The 27,631-nt window shown below is 46.4% G+C and overlaps 1 protein-coding gene across 1 annotated transcript in view; it reads right to left on the bottom strand.

Annotated features, from left to right (window-relative positions):
* Positions 1-27,631, bottom strand: part of LOC147705723 (coronin-1A-like) — a 227,440-nt gene that overhangs the window by 96,201 nt on the left and 103,608 nt on the right. The window contains exon 3 of the mRNA XM_086932158.1: positions 3,838-3,960. Within this exon, the coding sequence (XP_086788284.1) occupies positions 3,838-3,960 (123 nt within the window). The remainder of the gene's footprint in view (positions 1-3,837; positions 3,961-27,631) is intronic.

Raw genomic sequence — 27,631 nt, 5'->3', positions numbered from 1 at the left:
AAACTATGAACCAAAGCATTAAGATAACATTTTTGAAAACGTTTTTTGTGCAAGGTTTCAGATCGATTTTTGCTCATAAAAGCGAACACTTTCTTTCATCAAATTGCATAGCATCTATACAGTCATAGAGTGCTATTTTCAAAGGTTCGCTTTTCTTAATTGTCGACGGTGTTTCGACCCTAATATGGATATAGGGTCTCTTCAGGACCTATGGTGTGGGGGACATCTGGTTTTCAGAATTGCTACAATACTGGTGATGTGCGTGCAAAACCGTGTGTATATGAAATTAAAAGTTACTCACTAGGTTCCCTAGTAAGGGCGTGAGTCTAGCAATTCCAGTAGAATGCACAGTGGCTGTCCTTTTATTTATAGAAACACCAATTCAATGCGATGTAGGGTTCCTATCTGCAACACGTTGTTTCCTTTGCCCAAAATGTGTATGCAGTGGCAGTGACCGTGTGTTTCCGAGTGATTTCTTTTATGTTTTATCCGGTGTAGGACCGCATCCGTCAGTCCTCCAGTTGGTGCAATGAAAGTGTTCTTTAAGTTTATTATTGAGTATCTATTCCACAGGAACCACTGTTTTTTCTGAAATACTTAATTACCTTGGTTCCATTGTGAGTATGGTTCCCTTGTCTTTCCTTACGATGGATTTATCATGGTCCTCAAAGGAGAGAGCATTTTCGAACCAAACACCCAGGTTTTCTTAAGACGGTTTTGGGCACCAGGGGAGTACCAAGCATCAACAGCCACCACTTTTCTCTACAGAGGTGAGAGTCTCTGCCAAACAGGAAGAGCTCCATTTTGGATACAGTTCATTTCCATCCAGATGGCTATGGCAGATAGATCATCTCGAAATTTGGCAGCATCTTGGCTAGGATCCTTAGGATAGGATCAGCTGCGTGTCATCTGCGTATGACACCAGAAAGATATTGTGGGTTTTGGCCAACACGTCCAGTGGTCGAATATAGACATTAAACAGTATCGGACATAATGCGGACCCCTGCGGAACGCCGCAACAGAGTGGGTGTTTCTGAGAGTGAAAGGGAGGGGCGATAACCTGAAAGGACCTGTCAGACAAAAAGGAAGTGAACCAGGCAAGGTCACTACCAGTAATGCCGATCTCCTGCAGCGATGAAGCAGGATGTTGTGCGAGACCGTATCAAAGGCGGCACTAAGGTCCAACAGAATGAGTGCAGCTGTACTGCCCTCATCCAGACAAGCTCTGAGTTACTCCGTGACTGTCAGTAGAGCTGACTCAGTGCCTGAAAACATTTTGCGAGGAATCCAATATGCAATGGGATTCCAGATATTGCGTTAGTATGGTATTCACATGTGACTTCGTAGTTTTTGCCAGGAACGGAAGCAAGGAGATCGGACGATAGTTCTACGGCCTAGAGGCATCTAGTGACGGTTTCTTCAGTAGCGGGATGACCTTCGCATGTTTCCAGGCTTGCAGCAGCTGTGCTGTCCTTAGGCAAAGGTTAATAAGTTCCAGGCATCTAGGAAGTAGACATTTCTGCATTTTGACGAAGAGTTCCGGTTTGAGGGGATTATAAGGATACCCTGACTTTATTTTGGTGAACAGGGCCTGAAGGTCTTCCATCAGAATAGGTGGGAAAGTAGAGAGGGATTGAGTATCACTGCCAAGCAGAGCTTCCTTCATTAGTACATAGCCTAACTCTTTGATTGAAAACTGTCTTAGATGCCCACCACTTTATGGATGAAACTAGTGGCAAAGTTTCACATTGAGCATTAGACACAATAGTGTTGCCTGCTGTCTGAGGTGACTTCACCATATCCTTTGACAATGCAACAATTGTTTTGCAGGGGTTATTACTGGTATTAATTTTGTTTGCAAGATGTGCGACATGGGCTTTCCGTATCTATTTATCGTAAACTTTCCTGGCCTTTGTATATTCAAGTTTGGCTGAGGGACTGTAAGTGCGTCTCCAAGTACGCTTAAGTACTTTACAGTATTTCCTAACAGTGGTTAGAGTCTCATAAAACCATGCATGCGGCAGGGCTTTCTTCTGAAGGGTCAATTTAGCAGGGATGCACTTATCCAAGGCCTGATCAATCCATAATTCCAAAGGAATTGCTAGACCTCTCTATGCCTGCGAACAACATAGGCTGAGAGATGGCAAGAGTGTCTCGAAGGGAGGAGTAATCAAGTTTCTGCCAAGGGCATTTATACACCAGATTGCGAGGAACCGAGAGTTTAAGGACCAGCAAGGTGCAATGAAAAAATAATAAAGTTATGGTCAGACCAGGCCATCAGTAAAGATATCGGGGCCTGTGGAAGCAAAATGTTGGACAGTACAGGGTCCAGAAGATGTCCCGCATCATGAGTGGGGCCTGAGACCAATTGGAGGAGTTGGCAAGCTGCCATGTCATTTAAGAAATTGTGCTTGTCAGGTTCATTATCAGACTCCAGGTGCAGATTCAAGTCTCCAATAATAGTAAAATTGGCTGACTTGAGTGCTAAACTGCTCACCATGTTAGCTATTGCTTCTCTAAAAAAGGTATAGACGGTCCCTGGGTGCATTAAATCGATAATCCAGAAAACATGAAATTGGCTGTTAGAGCTAGTCCAAAAAAAGGCGCTTTCGCAATCCTGGATACTTTCCTGGGTGAAGCTGCAGGTGTAGCATCTTTATAGATTATAACAATTCTGCCACCTCTCCATGACCCTCTATCCTCGTTCTTCATAATAAAGCCTGGGGGCAGGGCCAGAGCTGGAATGGCCACTGAATTTTGAGAAAGTCAAGATTCGGTTAAGAATAGAATGTCTAGCAGGTGCTCGGACAATAAATCAAAGACTTCCACATGATGTTTAACTAGCGAGCGGTAGTTAATGCTGCCGATTTTGAAAAAATACACTGTCGACTGTTTAAACACAAAAGTATTTCTCTTGCAAAACTTACTGAATAGATTGATTATGAGAGCTGTCACTAATTTTAAAAACCATGATGACTGTAAATAGATTTGTATGGAGATTGGGACTGTTTTTTATTGTATGTGCTTTTATGAATTTTATGAAATTCGAATAAAGGTCTTTTGAATTGAATTGAATTGATTCTGGTGCCTAAACATATATAAAGATATGTGTCATTTTTATAAATTGGTGTCAATGTCCTCATTGAGTTGTGTGTTTTATTTATTGACTATTGTGTGTATTTGTTGATGTCTAATACTCCTCTCAGATAAGCCTAGTGCTGCTGGACCACACTACCCCCTGGAGGAGCACCTTAGGATTGCTAGGGCAAACCTGTTTTCACTTATTAGGGAATACCTGAACTCTTGGCATAATATATCTAATTTTGGTATGTAATTTAAAAAGCCAGCTTCCCACAATTAGTAATAATACTGTCCGTAAAGGGTCAGTGCACTTCTTCCACGTGCTGGGGAATTGCAGAAAAAGAGTGCAGGGCATGGGGCTGAAAGCACCAAAATGTGATTAGGAGTGTTTACCTACTGTAAGGCATTTTACACACTAAGAAGTGGTACTGTGCATTGGAACTCAAGCTCATGCCAAGAGATATGAATACGCTCCATTTAAAAAAGTTTTCACTCTGATTTCCTTCCTCCACACACGTCGTTTTTCGCAATCAGGGGATAGGACTAGCGTATATCGTTAGAAATGAATACACATTACAATTGGGTTTCATGCAACACTACTGAAATGGTGGAAGGGAGAAGAAATATCTACAAGCAAGTTACAAGGACACCCCACGCCCATTGAAACAGCTGACTGATGAATAGATGATTAGTGGTATAATGTTCTGGTCTCATTGTTGGTCGTCCTGCTGCCCCGTACTGGCATCATAAACTCACCATGACGCTGCAGTCCTCTGAACCACTGGCGATGACGTTGTCATTGTGAGGGCACCATTCAATGTCAAGGACTGGGCCTGTGTGGCCACACACCACAGGCTGTGATTTATCCAGGCGTCCTGTCTGCGGTGAGAGAAAACAAAATCGAGAGCATTATCATTAATAATGTAAATCGTTTATAGATCACATGGCAGCAAACAACAGAAGGAGATTAAGGAACATGTGCATCTTTTCCCAGAATTACATTTGCCAAAAGTGAGAAAACAATTTAAGGAAAATCAGTTAAAGTAAATTTGTATCCATTTAAACACAGAGAATATGGCAGAAATGTACTTGAAGTTTAACCACAATTAGTGGTAATACAAATAATCTTTAAAATATGAATGAAACCTTAATGGGGAAAATGAAAAACACAGACTAAAGGAGGCTGAGCAGAGATTTATTGAAGGTTCCTGAGGATGTTATAGACCTGAAAGATCCTGTCGAACAATGGCATGAGGAACATACAATTACTGTCAACGAGTGGTCACAATTTTGATTAGAGGTGTGGACATGAGAAGCTCAGTGAGGATTACAGGTGTTGAGGGTACACTCAAATTCTCAGTGGCAGCCGCGTAGCTAGGGGGGGGCGGTCCGCTCCAGGCGGCACCTTTCTTGAGGCGGCACAGTGCGGCACCTTTTGGACTCTGATGCGGCCGCGCGAGCCGGCACTGACAGTCACTGTCTGGACTGCAGGGAGGCCGAGCCCTCGGCCCGTTGCGGCCGCGGCGGCCTCTGTGTGACTGTAGGGCGCTTTGTTCCAGGAGTGCTTTGATCACTTCTTTGATAATAAACCCGGCCGTTACACGTCGGCATCACCACCAATCTGTGTGAACCCGACCTTTGTTGCCCCCTCCCCAGCCTCGCTCACACTAGTCCTCCAGGGCCGTCAATCAGTGGTAGCGTGCGCGGCGCGTGCGAGCGCAACCAATGACGGCCCTGTAGGACATTTTTGGCCAGCCCTCGCCGCACCATAGCAGTGTGACGCATTACGCGCTCACTGCCCCCTACGCTCGCCCCTCATCATGTCGAGTAGTCGGAGTGCGTGGAGAGGAGACCGTCATTCTGACTTACCTGCAGCTTCCTGTAATTATAGGTGAGAAGACTGAGAGAAAGTAATAAAGAACCGTCCAATAAATACAATGATGAATGCACTGTGCACGACGGCACCAGGTTACACTCTGACTGTTTCCCAACAAGCAAGCACCCAGACTCGTTTTGCACTCTGCCGCGGCCCGTTAGATTTTGGATCTCATTCTAGGCCTCCTTGTTACCTAAGTTAGTGCAGAGTCGCGTGATTCAGTGCAATTATTTAGTGCTGCGAATGAAAGCCTTTAGTGTTAATCAATACATTGACGCTACCTTCGGGGTCGGTTCGGTCATGTAGGGACCCAAACATAACTTTAGTACATGGAGACCAAATGTACAAACATGACTTCCACTGCACCAACTGGTGTGACACCATGCTGCTTCTACGCTCCAAACACCTCACATTGCCCCTCCGTCCCTCTGTGAACCTCTCTACCGCCTCCATTTTGCTGCTGAGGGGGCAGACTAGAGGGTAACGAGAATACAATGGAAACTAAACGTTACTTGCGCTGTGCTTACTTCTCGGCCCTGCCTTCACGGAATCACGGCTCATGAATGATGACGGAGGGAGGGGAAAAGTACCATATAACTTGCTACCCTGCGTCCACTGACTGACTTCCATGTGCGTTCCTGTTGGCACTGACATCCAGCCAGGTTACACAGGTGCAGAAGCGCCAAACCTGAATGAAAAGCCACAGACTGAATGCCCACATACATGGAAGCAGTGTTAGGCCTGGAGGACAGTCTGAGGGTCAACTTGAAAGGACCAGTGGGTGGGCACTATTTGTTGGCCCCATGTGACAGTGCATACGGTTTGACAGGCTAGCCCAACACTGATGAGAAGGTGGTGGACATACCTCATGCGGAATCTCCTCCACATTTAACAGCTCCTCCAAAAATCAAGGCTCCAAGTCCTATGGCACCCCTGAAAAAGGAGCCCTCCATTGAATAAACCCCAACCATCTCCCAAGCCTCCATACCTTCTCTGACCCTCCCAGCTCCCTTGCCATCGTCCCACTATCTGACGTTTGCACTAATTTATGAATAGTTTCAGTACTCTGGCACGTGCGTTTTACACGGAAGAAAAAAGCATGTATGGCGACAGCCATGCACTATTCACAAGTGATTTCTGTACACCTTGCCTTCCTAGTGCTGGCATGCAGCCGTCGTGCACACTAGAGTTCACAAGTTGACATATTAAAAATAAACAGGCTCGCGGGTGGCACACTCACCTTCCGGCTGCGTGTGGATGTGGGTCAGTGCATATGGATGGCATCTTTAAGGGGTGGTAATTATCAACACTTAGTAGTCATATTGGATTGATTACTTCACCTGTAATTGTTCTTATATTGGTGCACCTTAGCGTAATAATTTCTTGCCTTCATTTGAAAAGGAAGCGAGGCAACAGCGCAGTGGTGCTGGAAGAATTTTCCTACTGCGGGTGCTGCCATCAGCGTCGCCTCAATAGAGATATGTTGTCTGCAAAATACGACAGTTACCTAAAGAGTGAGTGTACAAAACGGGACAAATAAATTCTATGGAAGTGTGGTTTGGTGGTGTAGGATCCAGTGGTGTACTTTGGATGGCATTTTCAGAAAAGTACATATTGCTATATGTCGTGTGTTGGAGTAATGCTATGAATCAATAACACATACTCCATAAAAATGTCTTTATTTGCAACAAAATCACCCAAAGTAAAAACTGGACTGGTAACTCAGTTTTGAATGCAAAAGAGCTAGTCTTTCACGTTTTCACCGGTTATGATTGTTTTGAACTCAAACCAGGAGAACAGTGGTATCTCAACATGAATGAGCTCTGTGCTACGAGGCCTTCCAACAACGGGTGTACACATTATTGGTCCATGTTAACATGTGAAACAGGTGGTTAGAGGACGACTTTCTAATATGGGTACTATTCATACTCAAGTGATAGTGCGTGGGGTTCACCGCGCAGACAAGCTGCCCAGGGGCTGTGAAGCCCCTCTTGGCTTTGCAGTGATGAAACGTGAGGTGAATGAGGTCCAGAACAGCTCCAAAGCACTGAGTGAAGAAAAGCATCACAACTTTTTTTCCGAGGCTCCCTCTCTCCCCTGAAGAGTCAGGTACTCCAGGTCGTGGCACCTCCTATCGAGCTAACTGCACATAGTCTGCCCAGGTTGCGCGGGGCACAAAGCTCGCAAAGTCACCCGGACTTCGCCTTCAAAGGGCAGTAACGCCTTGTTGTATTCACTCATACACTAGGCCTAATCATGTAAGAAAGACTAGGATGATTGCTGATCAAAGTAGTGTACCTGTTGCGCATTTTGAGTATATTGAGTAATGTCAATGACCTAGCGATGGTTGCAATATTTATTAGGAAGAGGAGAACTACAGATCTAGCCAATAGGGTGGGGGTATTAAGTCTGCAGTTGTTTTCCTGTCCGCTGATCTCACTATGATGTATGGTCATGGGGCGGCAATCTGAGGGAGGAACTATACAAAAGAATGATGGATGGAATGCTTAAATTAATCTCAGCCATTAGGAATTAATTGGACTACATCCCAGACCATTGTTATTTTGCAACCATGCCACCTCATGTTGGACACAGCCATATACAAATTAGTCATGACCCTGCTCCAAAAGGAACAGTCGAGCCTGAACGGCCAGGCCTGGTACTCCCTGAAACAGAACATAGGCAACACATGACCAGTTTTGCCCTAATCAGGGCTTATCAATCAGGTATAGTTTGATTCTTGTGGCAAAGTGTGCACCGGACCTACATTGACACGGGTGTCTATGAGGTGTATTTCAACTTCTTTACCTAAATTCGGTTAGTACATTGATATTGATATTGTACTGATATACATTTATTTGATGTTTATTGTACAGCCCTGATGAAGTCACAGACCATCATAGTGGGTCAGACGAAACACGTGTAGGCTGTGAGTGAGAAGAGAAACTTTCTGTATTGAAGTGAGACACCAAGCAACCAACATTTTTGAGAATAAAGAAGAATACTGCTAAGCTGTGGACATTTATTTACTTTTCACTTGGAATAAGGACCGTTTGGAAACTAATCGGAGGAATGATTACTGTCCAATTTTGACTGAGTTACATTTTGGTCATAGTTTATTGATTTAATACAAATACCTTGTATTACAGTGTATGTGTTAACAAGCTTATGAAGTCCAAAAACTGATAACCACCTGACTTTCATTTAGATATTGGAGCGCAGGAGAGATCACTCATTGTGAAGTTTATTCCCACACTCTATGTGGTTGGTTGGGGGTAGTTGGTAACCACCCCTCTTCTCACCTGCAGCACCACTGGATTTCTTACTATTTACTTTACTCTGGTTACACTTGAGCGCCCTTATAAGCGAGGTTACCAACAGTGTATATAACACATTTGGGCATACTCGTCCCACCTAGCATGCCCTACTGAAGCATACAAGAAAGTGATGGGTGGGATGCTTGAATTAATCTCAGCCACTGGTAATCACCTCGGCCACATCCCAGTCCATTGTTACTATGTAGACCAAGCCGCCTCAGTTTGGAACTATTCATATGCAAACCTGTCTTGACCTTGATGCAATTTAAAAATAACAGCCCGAACTACCAGGGCAGGCCCGCCCTCAGCCACTAGTAATCGCTCAGGACCACATCTCACTGGAACCAAGCTATACCTGGCTGATGAACCCTACATAGGACGAAACTGGTCCTGGGTTGCTAGTGCTCTGGTTCAGGAATGATCTGGCATAGTAGTGGCCTCTGTACCACCCACATCTGGAAGTGTTCTGACCTAAGGGAGAACAAAGGCCAGAGTAAGTAATAAAACTCACCCTGTGCACCATGAGTGGCCACCTACGGAAGTGCAGGCCAGAGGACTGAGCCATAACTTCGAATTATTGCGCAATGGGGCAGAACTTTCCAGGAGAGTAGAGACCCCCAGGAAGGACCTGGACAGTCAACCTGTGATCCAGGCAAGTCCCCTTAATTCCCACTTTAAAGTGACAAGAAGACTTGATGAAAATTCTAAAAATACAAAGGTAGACCTCAATAGATGACCGCTTTCGTGGCATCCCCTTCTACATGTCACATAGCACTTTAAAAAAAAGCCCTGCTACCCAAAGGCATAAGGGTACAACCAAAGAAACAAAGCAAAAAACAAAGATGGCCCAGGTCCTCTCCGATATCTGTGAAGCCTGTGTCCAATTCCAATACGAATGATCTATAGGAGAGGCCAACAAAGACTCCCTTTACAAGGAATGTGGGAGACAGCAACTCAGCCCGCTTCTAATTTCTTATGAAAACCCCGGAGAAGACCGGATTAAGCCCTTGCATTAGTTTAAAATAACACAAGATTTGCCACGCCAATCTGACTAACAAGCAAATGTCCTACCTCCCTGAACCCTAAAAACCCATTGCCTACCTTTACCTCTACCCGCCCCTGAACCCTAAAAACCTTTACCTCTACCCACCCCTGAACCTTAAAAACACTTATCACCCTCTACCTCAACCCAGCTAGAACCCTAAAAAGAATCCCTTAACCCTAAACACCCATAAATGTCTTTAAAAATATATAATTAAAAGAAAAACCTGTGTGGTAAAGTGCCGTGCTGTTAGTAGGCCAGAAATGATATGTGATTGATTGATTGATTGATGATATGTGCAGTACTTACCTGAGTTTTACTGACCTGTGTTCTAATGCCCCAAGTAGTAAAAACGGAGCCATAAGCGTTACCTACACCCAATCTGGATGAGTAAGCACAAGGGCTTGCACTGCGGAGGAGACAGCAGTGGGGATGGTCAGTTTAAGCTGCTTAGTAAGTGAAGTTTATAAGAAGCCCCTTTAGTTTCTTACTTTCATTACCTCAAGGAGGAGACTGTTTCACAAGTTCTGGACTAGATATTGAAAAGAACGTCCTTCAACATGATTTATTTTAAACCGGTGGAAGGGAAGTGGAAGTGGAAATCCTTACTGGCGATTGTGGCGGGGAATGTACATTTGCAGCAGTTTGGACACTTCTGGTTTTTCGAGTCTAAAAAAAGATCTATGTGCCATGCAGGGTACTATATTGCACTCTCTTATCTATCGCCATTCAGTGCAACTTCCTCTGCGCGTCCACACAGTCAAATTTTGTGAATTTGCGAAGTCTTTGCATTAGCCTGGCCACACAACTCTGACCCTCTTGGAGGGTTGGTGGTAGGTCATTATGTAGCCCCATATAGAGGTTTTCATCAGCTATCAATTGTAGGCAGCACACAGCTACCACCGGAGCGTGCATATTGCTAGCAAAGGGTGTAAAAACAAGCATTTGTTGATGCCTTGACTGGAGCATTTAGGGAAACTTCCTGGTCTAGTATTGCTCCAAGAGATATTTTCTGCATCGGAAAAGCTCTGGTGCCTGGCATCCACAAGTCGTCATTGCAATGAGAGACGTAAGTGCCCAAGAGCAATAGCTCAGATATGTTGGCATTGAGCTTTAAATAATTGTGACTCACCCGCTGATGGACAGCCGCCAACCAGCTCTTAGGATGTGCAAAGGAGGGTTGAGCATCAGAGCCCTGTTGGATTATTCATTTTGTGTCATCGGCATAAGATGTAATATGGTATCCAAATTATCCAGTTTGGGCAGACAATGGGAGAACACAGATGTTAAAGAGAACAGACCCCAAGAAAGAGTCTTGCGGTACTCTGCGTGACAACAACCTGTCTGACCTGGAGGAGGGAAGAGACAGCTCTTGGAAGTGCTTAATGAAAAAAGATGTATATGTCTTCAAGATGTTGTCTTCAATGCTAATTTGTTTCAGTTTTGAAAGACGGGTATCATGCACATACGCAGGTATATTGATGGGTATTTGTAAAGTGTAAACATTAGCTGGGTTTAGGCTTTCTGGATTGGTGCGTCCTATGGCGTTGAGATGCTGTGTGCTTTGAAAAGGTGGGTCTTTAGCTCTTTTGAAACCATCCACATTTTTCTTTTTCAAAGGCAACATCTTTGAGTATCTATTAGGAATGTGGGCGTGTGTGTTGAAACAGTGATTCATTTTAGAAAGGAAGTTGCTGCCCATTGGCTGCTGTGTATGGGCCTAAATTACTACTTTGCTTACAAGATTAACCTATTTCATTCCACAGATTTGCATTGCATTTCGTTCAGTATTTAGCAGCAACTACTGGGTAGGTTCCAAAACTGAACAATCTGTTCTTGAACACCCAGTGGCGGCTGGCATCTATTGGGAGTGGTGAGGCAGGCAAATGGGTGGTGGGTGAAAATAAAAATTAAAAAACACTTACCTAGGACATGTCCAACTCCAACCCCGTCCGCGCTACACGTCTTTCTTCTGCAGTATGATCCCTTGAGAAGTTCCTTAACCAATCCTGGTGCTGCTCTCATGCTGTGAGAGCAGAGCCCGGATTGGAGAGAGCAGCCTCACTCACCACTCCCAAGGACCCTGGAGCCCTGAACTGGGGTGGTGTGGAGTGCAAAAAAACGATGGATTTAGGCCCAGATCTCTGTACTGGGGTGAATGTATGACATTGTACTGCATTCTGTCCATCAATTGTTGTTTTTGCATTTGTCACTCAGCAGCGGGCTGCCCCCGTCCTGACACGAGCGTCAGGACATTGTTATATTAAAAAATAATATGATAATAAACCAACGTTATTACAATTTTTATGTTTTAATTCTGGGTCATGGAGGGGTAGTCTAACCAGTGGGGAGACGCTCCTCTGCTCAAACGGAGGAGCCGCCCCTGAAAACGCACCCGTTTCAGAGAAGCGTAATCCCCCTATGCATCATAGCCAAATTCTGACCACTCAGCTGCATGGCGCTAGAGCTTCCTGTATGTGTGGACTATTTAGCAGTGTTCCCGTCAACCTTTCCCTTCACCTTTGTCATTGATTGTGGAATACTCCACGCCGGCCCATCAGTCTCTGCTCACACACTCTGCTGATGTAGGTCGAGCACTGGCATGCACTTCACCACGTCCAGCCACCATAAGGGTGGGATAAGTGAGGCCCTGTTGCGTCACGCATGAATCACAAAAGAGGCTTTCTCTGTAACCGCCAGTGCCGTCACCACTACCTGCAGGCAGGCTGCCATTGAATTTAATGTATTCAAGGTAGGCGCATACCACACAATGGCTTGATGTACAGTTATAGGGAAACAGATGTCCAAACATGCGAGCAAGACTTATTTATGCAATACTATGCACTTTGCGAAGGAATCTGTCGGCATACATATTTCGCTTCAGGTGTATGAAATGTAACAAACGTTTATTCCCTACATCGACTTCCATGAGAGTGCCCAGATTTATGAACACTTTATAACGGGTTTGCATTACTTTTGTAAAGCAAACCCTGCGCAAAGTGGTGTGGTGATATTTACTTTCCAAGGCAAATCAGGATTTGCATTGGAAAGTTGACTGGAGTAAAGCACAGTCCTTTGCGTCAGGGGGTGTTCCTATGCAACCACCCATGAACTTTGATGAAATCCATTCTACTAACATTTGTAGACCCGGTAGTTGCGCCAAAAGGCTTCAACTCCTTGAGGCAGGCATACCTTTGCAGGAAGCTTTAAAATTCATGTTTTCAACTTTGCATGCGTGCTGCACTGTACAGTACACATACCAAGAGGGAAAAGTATTAAAGCATAGCTTTTGTACTGGAGTGGTTCAGTTCCAGCTAAAAACCTATCCTTGAACAGAAGGAAATCCATACTCCGTAGTGGAAAATCAATTGTGTAGGGAAAGTTGAAGATGTAGAAGTAGGTATGATAGCTGTGCACTTTAATAGGTGGGGAAGAGATTGAAAGTTCAAGAATGTGACCTTGTCTAAATCTAAAGTACAAATGTTTGAAAGTGGGGAAAATGTGAACGAGTTGGTGGATAGTTTCAAGGGAAAGGGTGCTTTAAAGGCAACAGCACTGACGGTGCAACTATTTCTGTCATAAGGGTTGTGCTGTGCTGTTGGGATAGCAGAAAAATCTGAACATATTTTTGGACCATACCCATCCAGATAAAATAATATGTTCTAGAGAGATCAGCTAAATGTCTGAAGACAATTGGGGATGGAAATTCCCTAAGGGTTTTTTCTTTTGCTGAAGAAATTAGAGAAGACTTTGCCCACAAAGTAAGACTCAACAACAGAGGTATGCCTTGTTTGCACAAAGTGGGAGAGTCACGCCAAGTGTGCACAAAATGAGAGCACGGGGATTTATTGAAAGAGTTAAAGAGATTTTAGGAACAGGAAGTCACTGAAGAGAATGAAGATGATGAGTGGTTGCCTCTGGTGGTCTCGATATGCAAGATGAGTGGTGAACTAAAAACATGTTTCGGATTGTGTGACCTAAACAAAACTATATAGCTGGCTCACTGCCTGCTACCCAACATCACTGAAATAATGACACTACTCCAGACAGCTACAGTGTTCATCATGTTGAACATGTCATCACCCTACCACCTGGTGGAACTACCTCTAAAGTTGTACCATTTAACTTTTTTGTTACTCCTTGGGGAGCTTTCAGATACAAAAGGATGCCTTTCAGGTTGATGTCCGCTTCAGCTGTCTTCCAAAGAGTCATGCACATCTTATTCTATGATATGGGTGTGACTTATTTTCAGGGCGAGTGTTTGTAAAAGCATCCGATGGGGAGTATTGTCTATTGCTAAAAACAATGGTGTGGCATTAAAGAAAGAGAAACAAAGGAGTTAATTACAAAGATCCCAGGCTATCTGCTACAGCCAATGAACTTAGGGGGTGCTAATTAATGGCAACCAGGCAGGCCCTTAGTTAAGAGAATAATTAGCAGTGGAGGTCTTTCTTAGGTTTGACTGAATTTTATGCACCATATATGTCGTATTTTGCTAACACCAGAGTTCCACTGAGTCGGTTAATACAAAAAAATGAGACAACTGTGTGGAATGAGTAATGCTAGCTTTTAAACGATTAAAAGAATGGGCTATGCAGGTCAAACCCTTAAAACAACTTGATACCAACGCAGTGATGCCGGACATATGAAAACACATAATGGTCCTACCATTACTGAAGAAAGCGAATGGGGATCCGGAAGTGTTCTTTAACTTTCGTCCTGTCTCACTACTGCCTGCTTTTTCCAAAATTTTGGAAAAGCATGTGAATAATCAATTGTCGGATTTTGTGAACTCTAATCTTCTTCTGCACCCGTCCCAATCCGGGTTCAGAGCAGGCTATTCAACGGAGTCGACACTCCTGGGAGTGGCAGAAACAATTCGCCAGAGGTTGGACAAGGGTAGCATGGTGGCACTCATACTTTTGGATTTTAGTGCCGCCTTCAATATCATTTGCCATGTAACCCTTGTCCAAACTCTTACATCTAAGGGTGTTGGTGGCTCCGCCTGGAAATGGCTGGAGAGCTTCTTATCCAATAGAACTTTCCAGGTCACCTCCAAGAATAATAATTCCAACATTCTGTTCTCCCCTTATGGAGTGCCTCAAGGTTCTTTTTTAAGTCCTCTGCTTTTTAATGTGTATATAAGTCATTTAGCAAATATAGCAGAAGAAGCCGGCCTTACTATATTCTCCTACGCAGACGACACCCAGCTTGTCTTCTCTTTATCACCGGTGGACAAGTCTGAGGTGTCACCCCTTCGTATAGGACTCCAAAGGATTGCTGAATGGATGCACTCCAATAAATCGAAGCTTAACGGCGACAAAACAGAGCTTCTTATCTTTGGCAATCAGAAGGAGCTCTGGGGTCCTTTACATTGGCCAACTGAAATGGGTCCTAACCCTCAACCATCTCAGTATGCTCGCAACCTGGGCATCATTATTGGTGACCAATTGTCCATGCGATAACAATATAAGGGGCACAAAGGACAGTAGTCCAGGCCCTTATTGTTTCAAGGCTGGACTACGGGAACATCTTCTACTTAGGAGCCAATAAGGATGTCACTCAGCGACTGCAAGTGATCCAAAATGCTGCAGCGAGACTGCTATATCGCCTCCCAAGAAAGACCCGCATCTCTGACTACCTTCGCGATCTACACTGGCTTAAGATTGGTAACCGCTCTATATTCAAAGCACTCTGCTTCATGTTCAGAATCAATACTGGAAAGGCTCCCAGACTGTGAGCTGGTCAAACAATACATCCCTACTCGTCATCTTCGCTCATTGAATCAGGCTAAATTTGCGGTCCCTAGATTCAAACGAGTGAGGTTGGGTGGCCGCTTCTTTGCTCAGCTGGCTCCTGTCCTGTGGAATTCGCTACCTCTTCCGCTCCCGCTTGAACAGAACTATGAAAAATTTCGAAAAGGCATTAAGACATGGTTGTTCAATCAACTTATTTGATTCTTCCTTATCTTGTGCAGGTCCAGTGCGCCGGGTAGCTGTTGCGCCATACAAATCCATTAAATAAATAAATAATAAATAATTCTCAATCCCAATCTGTTGTCAGTGTTTCTGATCCATTAACCATTCCTATTGACGTTTTGAAAATGGTAGGGAAGGACAGTGCCTCACAATGGGAGATGCTGCCCGGGAAGGACAGTGCCTCACAATGGGAGATGCTGCCAGAGAATGAGATACCTAAATCAGGAGTGCACAGAGTCAACCAGCAATAGGTCTCGCAATTACATTGTTTTGAGCTATTGGCATTGAAAATGTTATTGTTTTTTTTTTTACCTTTGTGAAGCATTAATCAAGTAATGGCGTTGTAAATGACAATGTATTTTATCCCGTTAACCCCCGCATAGAGACATACATAGAAACCGCACTACAAACAGGCACACATGCATGCACACGCTGAGAAACACATGCACCCCACGAGACAGACACACTAATAAGTAGAGGCACATGGGTGCACCGAAGCACGTGATAACACACACAGGCACAGTGAGTCACAGGCACACTGAAGCTTTGGGTATGGCAGACCAGCAGACACACCCGCCACTGTAACACTGAGTAGAGGCACACACATGCTGAGATACGGTTCATATGAACACCCGAGGCAGAAGCATTCTGAGAGACTCTGGCACGCGGGATCAGCAAACATGGAGACACAGGGTTCACCCAGGTGCAGACCATTTGGGGTCACTGGCACACTGAGGCGAGAGCATCCTGGGGCATAGGGTTGAATAATAAAAAAATAGAAGAGGTCTCAATAGGCTTTGCCACTGTGTTCACAACATACCTGTCCTGTTATTCCAGTGCTGTAAAGGATTTCAATTCTGTACTTAGCCTGAAGATGTTACATCTACCCTGCCTTTGTTACAAAAAGGGGGTGGGGTCGCACACTACTCACACACCGGCGGATGTTGCCCCTAAGGACTCTGGTCATTGTAGTAGAGTGTTCGCGATGCATCATCTTTCAATCTTGCTATCTTCGCTGTCTTCGCCATCCCTGGACACGTGTTTCGGGTTTTCAACCCTCGTCAGCAGGGATAGGCAGTGTTCTGGGGTCGCCAATGGCTGCCAATATCTGCCAGGTATAGTACCACTCCGGCGCGTAGGTGCGGGATCCCAGGCTCGTCAGCCCGCTGCTCAAGGGAGCTTTAAGTTACAAAAAGGGGGTGGGGTCGCACACTACTCACACACCGGCGGATGTTGCCCCTAAGGACTCTGGCTTTGTACTCTTGGATAGTGTATCTGTCTTGTAGACAAACTCATGGAGCTGCACCAGTTTAAGCCATTGCGCTAACGGTTAATACAATACACGGCACAGCTGGACCTTCCTCAACTCTGCACTCTTTCCTCTGAACCCCCAAAATTCATCCCGAGCCATAAACCCCTAATGGTATTAGTGTCACGTAGCCCAAGAAGGGGAGGGCTACCTGAGTGTTCCGGGATCCAGAACCCAAGGACTGGTTCGTTCTCCTCTTGTGGACATAATTAGCAATGGTGCCGGCCAGGACGCGTCTGGGCAGTAGTATGCATGGTGTCAGCGTGAACACCGACCGCCTCCTAACCCCTCGAGCGTTGGCTTAGTGTGTTATTGTGCTATTTGCGATGCAGCATTCCGGTCCTGGGTACTTCTTGACATTATGTGGTGTTCGTGGGTAAAGTGCCCATCCTAGATTGTGGATGCCTGAGTTGTAATCTTTGCTCTCCCACTTGACTTCATTGTGTGATCCTGGACAAATATGTTTATCCCCGTTGCTAGAAAATAGAGCTCTCCTGCATATGACTGCATGCGTCTTTGTTGGATAAATGTATCTATGCTCCCTCCCTAGGTAAACTCGTCTGATGTCCGACCTAAATAATACAATAATACATTACGATGGGTAAAAAGAAGTCTGTGCGACCGTGAGGGAAGCAGTGTGAATGGAAGTCACACGCAGATCTGCAGGAAATTAAGGTGCGTGGGGAAGGTGCCAAATAGAGCCGTACTAACGATTCAATGGGTTGTAAAACAAACAGGGAAAATCCCCTGCGCCATATTTGTTTGACAAAAGGCTGATATATGTGGGGTGCGTGCAATGTGTAACTGTTTACAGAGGAGTACAGTTGTGTATGGGGGTGTAGGGAACGCTGATCAAGTAAGAAGGAAACGGTACAAAAGGGGGTAGTGATGGACGGAGCATCTGAATCAATCAAACACTCACACCCAGTCAAAAGATCTGGGTTTAATCCATCACCGTTCTTTAGCCCACTCTGCCACCCCAGTTCAGACATGGCTATATGCAAATCAGTCTGACCCTGTGCCTCATGGGAACAGTCCAGCCCGAACTGCCAAGCCATGCCTTCCCTGGACCGGAAACAAGCTTCCGAGTACCGGTTTCTGGCATTCCAGCCGTCTTCAGCCCGGCTTGCTTGAATCCAGTGGCAAAGTGAGCAAGGAACTCACGTCTGAGCATACCCTGCCACACTTATGGCGGCCAAAAGCGGTACAAAAGGGGGTGGTAATGGACGGAGCATCTGAACCAATCAAACACTCACACCCAGTCAAAAGATCTGGGTTTAATCCATCACAGTTCTTTAGACCACTATGCCACCCCAGTTCAGACATGGCTATATGCAAATCAGTCTGACCTTGTGCCTCATGGGAACAGTCCAGCCCGAACTGCCAAGCCATGCCTTCCCTGGACCGGAAACAAGCTTCCGAGTACCGGTTTCTGGCATTCAAGCCGTCTTTAGCCCGGCTTGCTTGAATCCAGTGGCAAAGTGAGCAAGGGACTCACGTCTGAGCATACCCTGCCACACTTATGGCGGCCAAAAGCGGTACAAAAGGGGTGGTAATGGACGGGGCATCTGAACCAATCAAACACTCACACCCAGTCAAAAGATCTGGGTTTAATCCATCACCGTTCTTTAGCCCACTCTGCCACCCCAGTTCAGACATGGCTATATGCAAATCAGTCTAAGCCTGTGCCTCATGGGAACAGTCCAGCCCGAACTGCCAAACCATGTCTTTCCTGGACTGGAATCAAGCACCTTAGACCGGTTTCTGGCTATCAGCCATCTTCAGCCAGGATAGCTTGACTCCAGTGGTGTGAAGAGCATGGGACTTACGACTGAGCCTACCCATCCCACTCGGGGTGACAAATGCAAAAATAACAGTTGATGGACAGAATGCAGAACAATGTCATACATTCACCCCAGTACAGAGATCTAGGCCTAAATCCATCGTTTTTTTGCACTCCTGGAGTCAAGCTATCCTGGCTGAAGACGGCTGATAGCCAGAAACTGGTCCTAGGATGCTTGATTCCGGTCCAGGAAAGACATGTCTTGGCAGTTCGGGAAGGCATCCTTAATCTCCTCCACCATGAGGGGTCACACAGGTACGTATATACCTCTTGAAACGGGATTCCACCTCTCGGCCTCCTCCCTACCCCAAAGTTCCGTTGCCTCTTCTCTTTCTTATGACTGCAGCCGTGGCGTCAGCCTTCATTTACCCTGAGAACTGGGATATTGAGCCGACAGGCTGGCAGGATCTTCTGGGCGCACTAGTAAACTGCTTACTGTGGGAGTTGAGAGCATGGGCGGTAGGCTGGCAGAAAACAAGAGCACATACATGCACACAACCATACGAATCTATCCTGCACATGCGCGCTGCTACCTGCAAGATCTTTTTCCATGTCTCACACTAGCCAAGACCTTTCATTTTACTAACAGTATATGTAATATATTCTTACAAGTCCTTTCAAGCAGCCCTCTTCATCCATTGGTGTGGTGGCGTGTCATTTACATTCCACTTCCGTTCACTGCAGCTTACTGCATTGGGCCATGGGTTAGCCGTCTTCAGTCTTTGGCTGGCTACAGTTTAAGTACCAGCAGTATTCCCTTTCAAAAAGAGGACACACCCAGATACACTGTAGTTTCCTTCAGTGCCTGTGACTACTATGCTGCTAGGGGTAGAGTTCAGTCCCTTAATGGGGAGGGGGTTGTATTATGTTGGCTTTGAGCCACATAAGTGTTGTGACCCAACAGATAGGGCGACAGGACAGTAGGACACTAGGACCCTGTGGGTCATGAGGGAGGTGACCAGGTCACCGGACACCACATCCGGTTAGGGACAGGAACAGGGCAGACTGACCAGGACGGGTACAGAGACGGACGTGCATGTAGCGAGCACCAAGAAAAAGAAATAAAGCATTGCATAACTAACCTGTGTCCTGAGTTGTGATATATTGCCCGGCGCCTACCACGGAGACACGACAATAAGGTCGGTCGTGTGTCTTGCTGCAAGGTCAAGAGTTCAGTACCTTACTGGGAGGGTGAGCCCTGGTGAAAAGAAAGCCAGGAAGGAAAATTGCCCATTTCGCGGCTGTTGTGCGTAATAAAATACAGCAATTATCAGGGCTCAATGCGCCCCACATAGCCCTGTGCCCTGGTGCCACTGCACCTGCTGCACTAATGTAATAGCTACGCCTCGGCAAATTACAGCAAACAGAAATGTTGGCATTATTATTACCTGGTCTTTGGGTCCTTGGTCTGTCCTCACTTTCTAAATACGCATCGACTTGGATGAGCCTTGGAAAGCTGCAGTTGCCTAAATTGAGCAGCAGATGGCATCAAAGCTCCGTTTCTACCATGGGCCTAGAATAACGGATGTGACAACGGAACGACTCGACATTAACTTTCATTAAATCGGAGGATTTCTTAATCGAGAAAGTGGTAAGAAAATCTGGAGTGTGTTGACCTAACCAGGGAGTGTTGGCTTGTCACTCTAAGCTGGGGAGAGCATTTTTAATTAAGCGAGCGTAGTAACACGTAAACCTCGCGTACTCGGTTACCGGTTATTTAATGTAAATGTACTTAATTCACGCGGATCGGCGTAATTTCACTTGCTGACTGGTTCGGAAAAAAAAGTGTCTGGGGATTTTGAAACTGAAAGTCTTCCAAGAATGCATGTATGTGCTGCCTGCGCTAGTTATTTTCAGCAGGTGACTACATAAATTGCATGGGCCATGCCTGGAGCAGGGTATGATACCTCTTGTACATACGGGTAAACCACGCATCTAGATTTCCTACAGACGTCACCCACACCTAAAATGTAATTCCCGTGAGGATGCCACAGTTTGCGCAATTAAAACTATTGTAATTTTTCTTCCCTGGTTGAACGAGGAGTCTGTAGGGCATTTGCTATTTGAACCTATGAGACCTGTGTAATCTGTAGAATAAGCTAGTAAGTCTTTCTTTGGCCGACTGTAACAATTGTATTACCTGCGAGACAGTGCTAAAGTCTGAGGCCTAAGCATTAAGATCTGTGGCACTTAAACCACACTTTCTGTTGTGGATTCTTCGATCCAGTAAAATCTGTGTAACCTAACGACTATCTCTGCTATCTGAGCTTGAAGTTCTCTGTAACCTGAAGGATAGATCAGCTGTCTGTGGGTGAGCCTGTAAGATCAGTGTTACTGTGAGAGCCTTGAATCCTCGAGCCTGCGCCTGTATGATCAGTGTTACTGTGAGAGCCTTGGTTCCTCGAGCCTGCGCCTGTATGATCAGTGTTACTGTGAGAGCCTTGGTTCCTCGAGCCTGCGCCTGTATGATCGGTGTTACTGTGAGAGCCTTGGTTCCTCGAGCCGACACCTGTAAGATCAGTTGTGCTGTGATAGCCATTCTTTCTCGAGCCTGGAGAGGTACGATCAGTGTGACAAGGGGGAGGTCAGGTGGGGTCTGGAATGTACCTGTGCCGGATGCCCAGAGGAGACGTCATCAGTGTGGATGACGTGATTTCTACACCTTGTAATCCTCATTGGTTTATGTGACATTCCCCGTAGACTGATTTATTGTCTCTGAATAATGTGTGCTGTTATGTAAAGTACTGTGACACCCTACACTCATATGAGTAGCGCTATGCAACAAATGGAATGGATATGAGAGAGGGGCAACGGCGAGATGAGGGGCACTAGTGGAGGGTGGCAGTGATGGAATCCAAGTAGGAGGTCATGGGGTGGGGGGCTACGGAGAGATGAGGGGCGCTGGTGGAGGGTGGTAGTGAGGGAATCCAAGTAGGAGGTCATGGGGTGGGGGGCTACGGAGAGATGAGGGGCGCTGGTGGAGGGTGGCAGTGAGGGAAGCCGAGGAGGAGGTCAAGGGATGGAGGAGAACTACAGAGAGTTGAGGGGCACTGGTGGAGGGTGGCAGTGATGGAATCCAAGTAGGAGGTCATGGGGTGGGGGGCTACGGAGAGATGAGGGGCGCTGGTGGAGGGTGGCAGTGATGGAATCCAAGTAGGAGGTCATGGGGTGGGGGGCTACGGAAAGATGAGGGGCGCTGGTGGAGGGTGGCAGTGTGGGGGAGGCCATGAGTGGGAGTGGCTACGGAGAGATGAAGGGCACTGTTAGAGGGTGGTAGTTGAGTTATCTACAGAGAAAGAGGTAAAAAAAAGGTAAAAAATACTTATTCACCAGCACTAAAGCCTGCCGATTAGGACAACTGTGGAGCATACATTAACATGCATTGTAATTGCATTTACTGCTATATTCAATGTTTCAAGTTTGAAGGGGATTTTACTATTGCTTTTTACTGGGAATAATGAAAGTGGAATTGAATGGTGGCTGATATGGGGTTGGGGCCCAAGGCCAGCTGTGAAATAAGGTCTAATGGAGAGGGGTGGAAGAAAAGTGGATAATCAAGCCTGTAAGGGAGAGGTGGAGGTAGTAATGAAGTGGGTTTCTCCCTGAAGGCTCGCACAGAGGGAGCCCGAGTAGTGTCACTTGCTTGATACTCCCACCTTAGAAACCTCCTCTTCCCATCAAAGGGACATTACATGGAAGAAAAGCACTTTTTGAGAGTGATAACATTTAGAAGGAGACTTTGAAAAGAGTGCGTTTTACTGTGCCTTGTAAGACTAAGGAGAGAAAAGAGGGCCTGGCTAGATATATAAGGGATAAATCAGGCCAGCAGTGGCCCACCCGAATGTACCTTTGGCTCACCCAAATAAATATTCCTGGAGCCGGACCTGTGCTTCATGAAGAGTGTAAAACACAAAGCAGCTTTATGAGGAACGTGGTCACGTGCAGCGAAGCCGCCGCTGTGAACAGCAGTGACTGTCCATGACGCCTTTAATGCAGCCTGTCAGCCCGGTAGAATGTATGCAGTGAAGCCGGAAGTCGCGAGGCTGTGACACTCCCATAAGTCCTTGGATTTCAACAATGACGAGCCTTTATTTATTAACATTGAAACATGTATTGTGTGTCTAGTACAAACAATCTCATGACCGGCAGCCTTGGTTGATAAAGTACTGTTCATTCTTTGCACACGGGGAGCTGTGTTTAGTATTCCTTTCTCTGACGGTATGTCCAGGGTATTCTGTCATCTTAACTTGTGACACTCTCGGTGCATACAGATGCGAGGCAGGGGCACAGCTTCCATTGGTGCAGCAGGTGCAGTGGCACTGGGGCCCAGAGCCTGATGGGCCTACTGAATCCTGATTATTTCATTATTTTATAATTCAAACAGCCTCCGGAGGACTATTTTGTTCCTTGCACTAGGGCCCATGATGACACACTGGTAACACTACTTGTGAAAGGAAAAGGCCACGGTATTCTAGAGGTTTCCAACGCGCACACAAAGACGTGTACTTGCTTTACAAAGTACAAATATCTCAAGACACTGAAGTCAGGTGATGCTGATGGCCGGCACCCCCCACCGCCACTGAGTGTATGACTCGGCCACGCCTGCCTGCAAGTGCACTCGCAGGACCTGCTTCACCCCGTGGATAGGTCTGCCGTGTGATGCCAGAAAGGTAGCTCAGCTGTCCGAGTCATGAGCGTTGTATATCTGTATAACATGAAGTACAGCTGCCCTGCGGCCGGAACCCAGAAGAAGGATAGGTCTGTTGCATGAGGCTGTGAATCCTATTCGGCCAGGAGATAGCTCTGCTGGCTGAGCCTCCACCACTTTTGTAGCCCGGGAGTAGCTCTGCTGGCTGGCCTGGGGCCTGGGGATATATATACCGCCTGTTGCCAGGTGCCTCCTCTACCCTGGCACTTACACTGGACCTTGCAGGGTTACAGCCTTTGAACTGCGTACAGAAGTTGGGAGGCGGGACCTGGGGCGATCTGAGTGATGCAGTGAGTCATGGCGTGTGTCTGCGCAGTATCCACTGTACACTTCGGGAATACGAGGGTAAATACGTTCAGCTAGTGGTATCCAAGAAGTGGGCCATGGGCCCCAATACAAGGAAGGAGAATGCCCAGTTCCCGATCTTAGTTGCGGAGTGAAATACATATATATATTTAGAGGTCCGTGGACCCCTCACACGAGTGTTCCCCGGTGCCACTGCACCTGTTGCACACTAGCACTTACTCCCCTGATTGGATTTGAGAAGTAAGAGAAGTAAGAGTCCCAAGTGGCCTTTACCCCCACAGCGCCTCTGCTGTGCAACCATGCTCCACGGGCACACATACGTGACTCTTGGAAAGGCATGAAAAACCTTGGGGTGAGGTATTAGGGCTGTCCATATATTTCCAGGCCTTTTGAAGGTACTTTAACACCAAACCACTCAGAACCTGCAGCTCTTCTCACAGAAAAACCTCATTATGAGATCCATCCATCTCTAAACAACCAAAGAGCTCGGTGCATACACCGAAGACTGTGATCCTTTTTTTCTGTGCCCTGAAGTACACCGCCCTGTATGCAAGGTAGAGCGGTACAAGCTGTATGTGTCGGTTATCTCAATCTATGTGGCGGTTGGGTCTTTGTGCACCCGCTCGGGCAGATTGCGCGCTCTAGACTTGCGACACTGTACCATGCTTGGTGCAGCCTTACCATATAAGGCTACGCCGTGATGGTTCTCCTTTCTGAGGCGCTCTCAACACCCCCCACCACCAGCTACTTTTCACCCTGTTTTGGGGTTTTCAAAGTTAGTGTGACAGGAAATGTCTCTTCTTCCACCGCTGTGGCAGGAAACCCGGCTGCACCCGTAGCTGCCTTATAAAGTAAGCCAGCATGTGTTTGATAACACGAGGTGTGACGCAGCTCTGCCAATGCAACTCAATCGGGCCGCGACCCCTCTTCTACTTCAGCACTGCTGTAACCCAAGCACAGTTCGACCAAAGCACCAAACTCCTGACCAGCAGCCCCTTCAGTCCCCCCCCCCCCCCCCCACACACACACACACTCGCGCGCGTTCTTGCTCTATTCTAGCATTTGGTTCTTGGGCCTGCATAGGACACCTCTACTGTTCCCCGAACAAACCCCGCTGCTGCCCTAGTACTGACACTGCATCCCGGTCGGGGACAGAACACAGGTTGTGGACTAAAGAACGAGTGCAACCTTAAATGGTGGCCCCCCTGCAAAATGTATTGAGTGACAATATATTTGTATTATTGAGGCTCTCTACCTCACCTCATAGCCTGCCACGTTATCTGCTACTCTCTGATAATGTAGTCATGGGACCAGCACCAGGGGCGTGGCTACCATTGGCGCAGCACGGACAGGGGCACCGGGGTCTGTAGATCCCTAGCAATGCTACATTTTACTACCCCCAACGCCAGCCAAAGTGGCCGTTTCACTTGCACCGGGACTTGTGGCACCCGTGCTAGGCTACTGATCAGTAGACGTGTCTAACAATACATCGCAAACCTGACACACTGCATTCCCAGCTACTCTAACACTGGAATTCCTACAAAGCTCCATCAATGCACCACGGCATTATGCACCTCTACCAATCTGCAGCACCCCAGTCCCAAAACCGCATTTCACATCAATCCTAACCTGGGCTCTTCATTTACCCCAACACAATTTATAATCAGCGACCGTTTTGTTGGGATTTGAATCCGAAGTGATTTACCAAGTTGCAGGAGTGATTGGTAGACCCCATACCCTGTAAGGTATGAACGCTGGCTGCAAGGGCCTCACATCTATCAGCCTAGGACTGCCTGGGAGCGCCGGTCTTGGGAACCCCAAGGAGTCCGTATCATCTCCTTTTGGTCACGATGGAGGAGTCATAAGACATCCAGCCGGAATAGAGACACTCAACGGAGAGGCCTCGGCTCTCCATAGGCTGCCGGGAACAGCTCCACACAGGGGCCTTTGTCCCAGAAGAGCTCCCGTAGGGCAGAGGCGGGTACTAGGGCTGGAGAACGGACGAGCAGGGTGCAGGGTTTGGTCACGAGGCTCCACCGCAGCGTGCCTGTGTGACCTCACGCGGGAACGTTTACCGCCTGACATACTGTGTGATCTGATGCCAGGGTGTCGTACCTCAGAACGCAGGCTGTCCTGCGCATGCAGCAGTCTTGCCTCCTGGGCCCCAACTTGCAGGGACTTCTTTGTGCTCCTGGCGGCGCCCTTCCCTGCACGCCACCCCGCCGGAGATCTTGGCCTCTCTTTGACCTCTCTGGCCTTGTAATTGCTGCTCTTGCTGTTCAATCATCATTGACACAGTATAACATATATTCCCAGAAAAATGCAATTTTTTAGACCGCTTCTGTTTACTTACTGCAAGTGCACGAGTCCGGGATACACGCAGGTACACGGCATCCACCCACTCTTTTCACAAGGTGGCCGCCCCCCCCCCCCCCCCCCCCAAGAAGTCGGGCCCCACAGAAATATGCTGAACGTGTCCCGGTGTCATTTTTAGACACCGGGACACGTTTAGCAGCGCCTGCACGTTGTCTGCTTTCGATTCCCAGCAGCAACGTGGGAGGGAGCTTTTTTTTCATCTTCAGTTAAGGGGCCATCAGGCCGCCTTTTGTTTGAAAATCCTGATGGGAGGCGGCCTGGACCCTCACAATTCAATGTAAATGCCAAGGAGGGGAAACAAAGGCACACTGCTTGTTATCTCTTCACCAGTACTTAAGAGAGGTAGCTTCTGCCTTTGTTGAGTCCCTGTATATAGGAGATGCATGCACTGTAAGAATGGCAGATACATTTGTCTGTCCTAGTATTTACACAAATAACAATTTCAATAGCACTATTTTATTTCTTTTATAGGGCTATGCAACCTAATGCAGGGTGTCAAAGCTCTTTACATGAGACAGTGAGAGTTACAAGGTGTAAGAGTCACTTATCCTTCATACCTCACTGTGGTCTTTTAGAAGGATTACAATTTATGAACTGCCGGTAACAAAAGGATCTCTGTTTTGAAAGCCGTTACCCACTTTACTGTCCACAATAAATACAAATATGTCATCTGCCTGTTAGATGATGTGCTTTGCAGGAGACACATTTAACTTCTTTACTACTTCAAATCTGGGACTTCACAAGACACAGATCTCTCCAGCAAGTGCATTAACTACCTGAGTTATCTCACCATTATTACTATTCCATGAGATCTACTAGGCCCCTACACAGCAGATGCCTTAACCCATTCAAATATTTAAAAATGTAGTCTTTGCAACCAATTAGGCATGATCGATCTACTACCATGCTTCTCCTTGTTGCCAATTTCTTCGTGGCAGCGTTTAAAGAAATGAATGTATTAGTTGGGTTCCAGATTTTGCATGAGGATCGTGCCACTTTCTTGGCACAACCCCAACACCAAATCTAATTTTTTAAATCTCATAATGCGCTTAAATGTACTCATGATAAACGAAATGAACATACGTATGAGGTCTTAATATCGGATGTCCCTTCTTGTGATGTCACTTCCATCACATCCTGTGATGTCGCATGCAATGTCACGCGTCGTGACATCATGAGCTGTGATTGCGCACGTCATGATTTCATTAGTATACTACCTAACCTGGTTAGTCCCCCCAATTCTTTTATTAGGACTTGTGCCCTGCTCACTGCCATGTTCTCGCAGCAGCTGTAGTCTTGTATAGTCTCAGAATCGTGAACTGTTGTTTGCCATGTAGAACGTGTTAAAATAGAATAAGCCTTGTTAGCCTAATCGTATGGATGCTGGAGTGTTTTGTGTCAACATATGATGTGTGTTTTTTGGTATCTCCTCTGGAACACTTAGTGCTGTGTATTCGAGTTCGGAGATGCGCAGAATCTTGTTCAGTGTCCTCATGCCTCTCTCAATCACTCCCTACTCTCCTGTGAGCAATCTGAAGACACAATAGGTATTAAGCAAACTCACTTAATTGAAATGGCTGGCCATTGCTGGTCTGAATCATTCAAGAGATCCAGCTGTCACGATTATCTTTTCGAATTGTGACACTTGGTAGTCAAACAGGGGGGCAGTGTCCGTTCTTCAGGACACACCTACTACTTTTAGGCACATATCATCCATGACCTTCAAATAAAACGACCTATTGTTATTCTGCAAGAATAGGTGGCTGGTAATTGAGCTTTCGTTATTGCATTTAAT

Source organism: Lissotriton vulgaris, chromosome 7, assembly GCF_964263255.1.
Source record: "Lissotriton vulgaris chromosome 7, aLisVul1.2, whole genome shotgun sequence".
NCBI classification, from domain to species: Eukaryota; Metazoa; Chordata; class Amphibia; order Caudata; family Salamandridae; genus Lissotriton; species Lissotriton vulgaris.
The sequence above is the reverse complement of the archived record's forward strand: the minus strand, read 5'-3'. Positions and strand labels throughout refer to the sequence as shown.